Below are 2,500 nucleotides of genomic sequence, written 5' to 3' on the forward strand. Positions count from 1 at the left end.
ATTTTACATGGTACATGTACTTACTTCCACCGGTGACATGGGCGTTGGGATACGTTCCAACTGTTAACCAGCCTCTGTCTGGTTTCCATTTTAAACCCATTTGTTGTACAGCCGCCTGCTCTAGGGTGTTTCTCTGGCAGACAGCAATCTTGTATTTATAATCATCATCGTTTGCATAATAGATACTGGAAAATGAAAAAATACATATTTCTAGTCCAGGAAGAGTATAGGGTTGGACCGATGATGTAGCTGGGGCACCTACCACCTACCACCTTGTCTGCTACTGATGTGGCCTGCAATCAATAAAATTAATTCCTGGATTCTATAGTGTATTTGGCAAGCGGCCTGTGCATATTACGAGATGTATCCAGACATGCAAGTTATTACATGTTCATGTAGATGCACGCAGAAATACACGTCACAACATGTCAAGTGTCCTCTTGCTCTTCTCCCCAACTTCAACATCACTCGTGTCTCAAAATGCAGACAACTAACGTTACAAAGTGTACCCCAAATTCTACTCCTCAAGTGGGGATAAACAGCTGCAGTTATCGTGAACTAAAAATATTGCTAACCTTTACCCTTGACGTTACTGTTGGAAATCAGCAGCAAAATAGACTTAAGGAGGCTCGAAATAGTTTCTCCTTTTTTCAAACAAATAAACATATTCTGTCCTTAGATACAGTTAGGGCAATCATATCAAGACGAAATTTGGCAAGGGTATTAAGCACCTATCGTAGATTTCTCGCATTATGTTTTCCTCCAAAATAATGTTACCATGGCAACGATATTAGGCATTTCTTTGAGCCTTAAAATCAACATATGTGGTCCTTTTTGAAGAAACGGGACGGTGAAATTTTCCCATTCATCGTTACCAGATACATGTAATGTTAGAAATACTCTCTAAAATATTTAAAATTCAACAAAATCTGTCGGTCAGTTTTTCAGAAAAATAAGTTTTTTTGAATTGTGTCTCTAATTATTTTTTTCACCTACAGAAACACAAACGGTTTAAATTAATCTAAGCTAACATGCGAAAAACGAAAAAAATTCACCGTCGAGAAGCAGAGATATAAACGAGTAAAGTTGCAAAATCAGGAAAAATTAGGGGGTTACAAGATCAGCATTTACGCATGTGTCACCCGCTCGTTGGAGTCCGCGCGCGAGTGGAGCTACAGGTCAACACAAACGGATTTAAGTAACTATTAAACCGTTTAAGTTGAATTTTCGTAGTTTTCGTGAATAGGAGATGTCTATTTATATGCCATGTATGGAGAAAGGTAAGCGAAATTAGCGGTATTTGTATATTTCTGGTGACCCATTTAAATCATGAGCTGACGCAAGCAGCTTACGAATTGCGCGTGTGGCTTACGCGCGCGCGCTCAGCTGAAAACCCTTTCGAGCCTCCTTAAAAGGGACACTTTGTATTGGATCTCAAAACTACGGTAGCCATGCATCTACATGTAGTAGTATTAATAATATTACTTGCATTTGCTGGCATTAGTGCATATTACGCATGTGCACTGTTTCCTCTTTTTCGTGTGTTTGTCAACTTTCTGAGACTTCACAGATTCTATGCCATTATTAATGTTTTGAGTTTGTTGGTTCGTGACTCTGCTCTGATAGGTTTGTCCCTATGTACTTCAGTTTTGCCAAACTCATCAAAAATACCTGTATAGTTAATACACTTCCCCTTCTTGCCAGCCCTATTAAATTAATTACTTTTCCACCTTTAATACATGTAATGTAGATGACTGACAGCTGCTTAGGCATTGCAGCACTTTGAAACAGCACCTTATCTAATATAAAGCACATTCGTAAATTTTCAACACTGAAATGTTTACAAAACTAATTTCGTTTCAGATTCACATATAAATGCTATAAAGATAACATCTTAAACCATGACTATTCTGTTGCAGTTCCAACAGCAAGTACGGTGGGTGGCCAGGCGAGGCGGTTAATCACTGTCCCGACTGTGAAGTCAACAGCTACTGTAGGTGTTAAATAACTCCAATTAGTACTAATCAAGGTTTTTTCTGTGGCAACCAGAAGAAATTATTGTGATCTTAACTCCTGAATGCCCTGTCACTTACTCGCATAAGAATCGTCCTTCAAAGAACTCCGCCTAATTATTAGCAAAGATGGCAGGCTATTCAGCAGTTAAGCTTAGGTACTACTGCATGTAGGTTTAAACTGCAGAATACTGCCACTTGTGCATGTAACTTCTATTATATTCATTCCATAAAATGCTAACAAACTGACAAACGTGGCACTGTGTATCCTCCCATTATCCTAGAGAAATTGCTATTTACTATAAATGAAAAATTAAAAATTGCATGTTCTTACTCTTGATTGGCTAATTTCTGTATTCGCGTGTTCACATCATTAGGATCGCTTCCTTGATGCTTCGGGCATTTCACACCAAACGCAGGCGCGAGAAGACTCAAACATACCACAAACGCTTTCAAAAAGCCTAAAAATATATTCATTGTCCGTGAAA

The 2,500-nt window shown here is 38.5% G+C and overlaps 1 protein-coding gene across 1 annotated transcript in view; it reads right to left on the reverse strand.

The window, feature by feature from the left end:
• The window catches only part of LOC137997980 (cation-dependent mannose-6-phosphate receptor-like), a 7,593-nt gene that overhangs the window by 4,715 nt on the left and 378 nt on the right, over positions 1-2,500 (reverse strand). The window contains exons 1-2 of the mRNA XM_068844347.1: positions 2,347-2,500; positions 25-185 (exon numbers count right to left, since the gene is read on the reverse strand). The exon at positions 2,347-2,500 is cut by the window's right edge and continues 378 nt beyond it. Coding sequence (XP_068700448.1) covers positions 25-185; positions 2,347-2,489 — 304 coding nt within the window. The 5' untranslated portion in view covers positions 2,490-2,500. The remainder of the gene's footprint in view (positions 1-24; positions 186-2,346) is intronic.

The sequence above is a fragment of the Montipora foliosa genome, chromosome 3, assembly GCF_036669935.1.
Source record: "Montipora foliosa isolate CH-2021 chromosome 3, ASM3666993v2, whole genome shotgun sequence".
NCBI classification, from domain to species: domain Eukaryota; kingdom Metazoa; phylum Cnidaria; class Anthozoa; order Scleractinia; family Acroporidae; genus Montipora; species Montipora foliosa.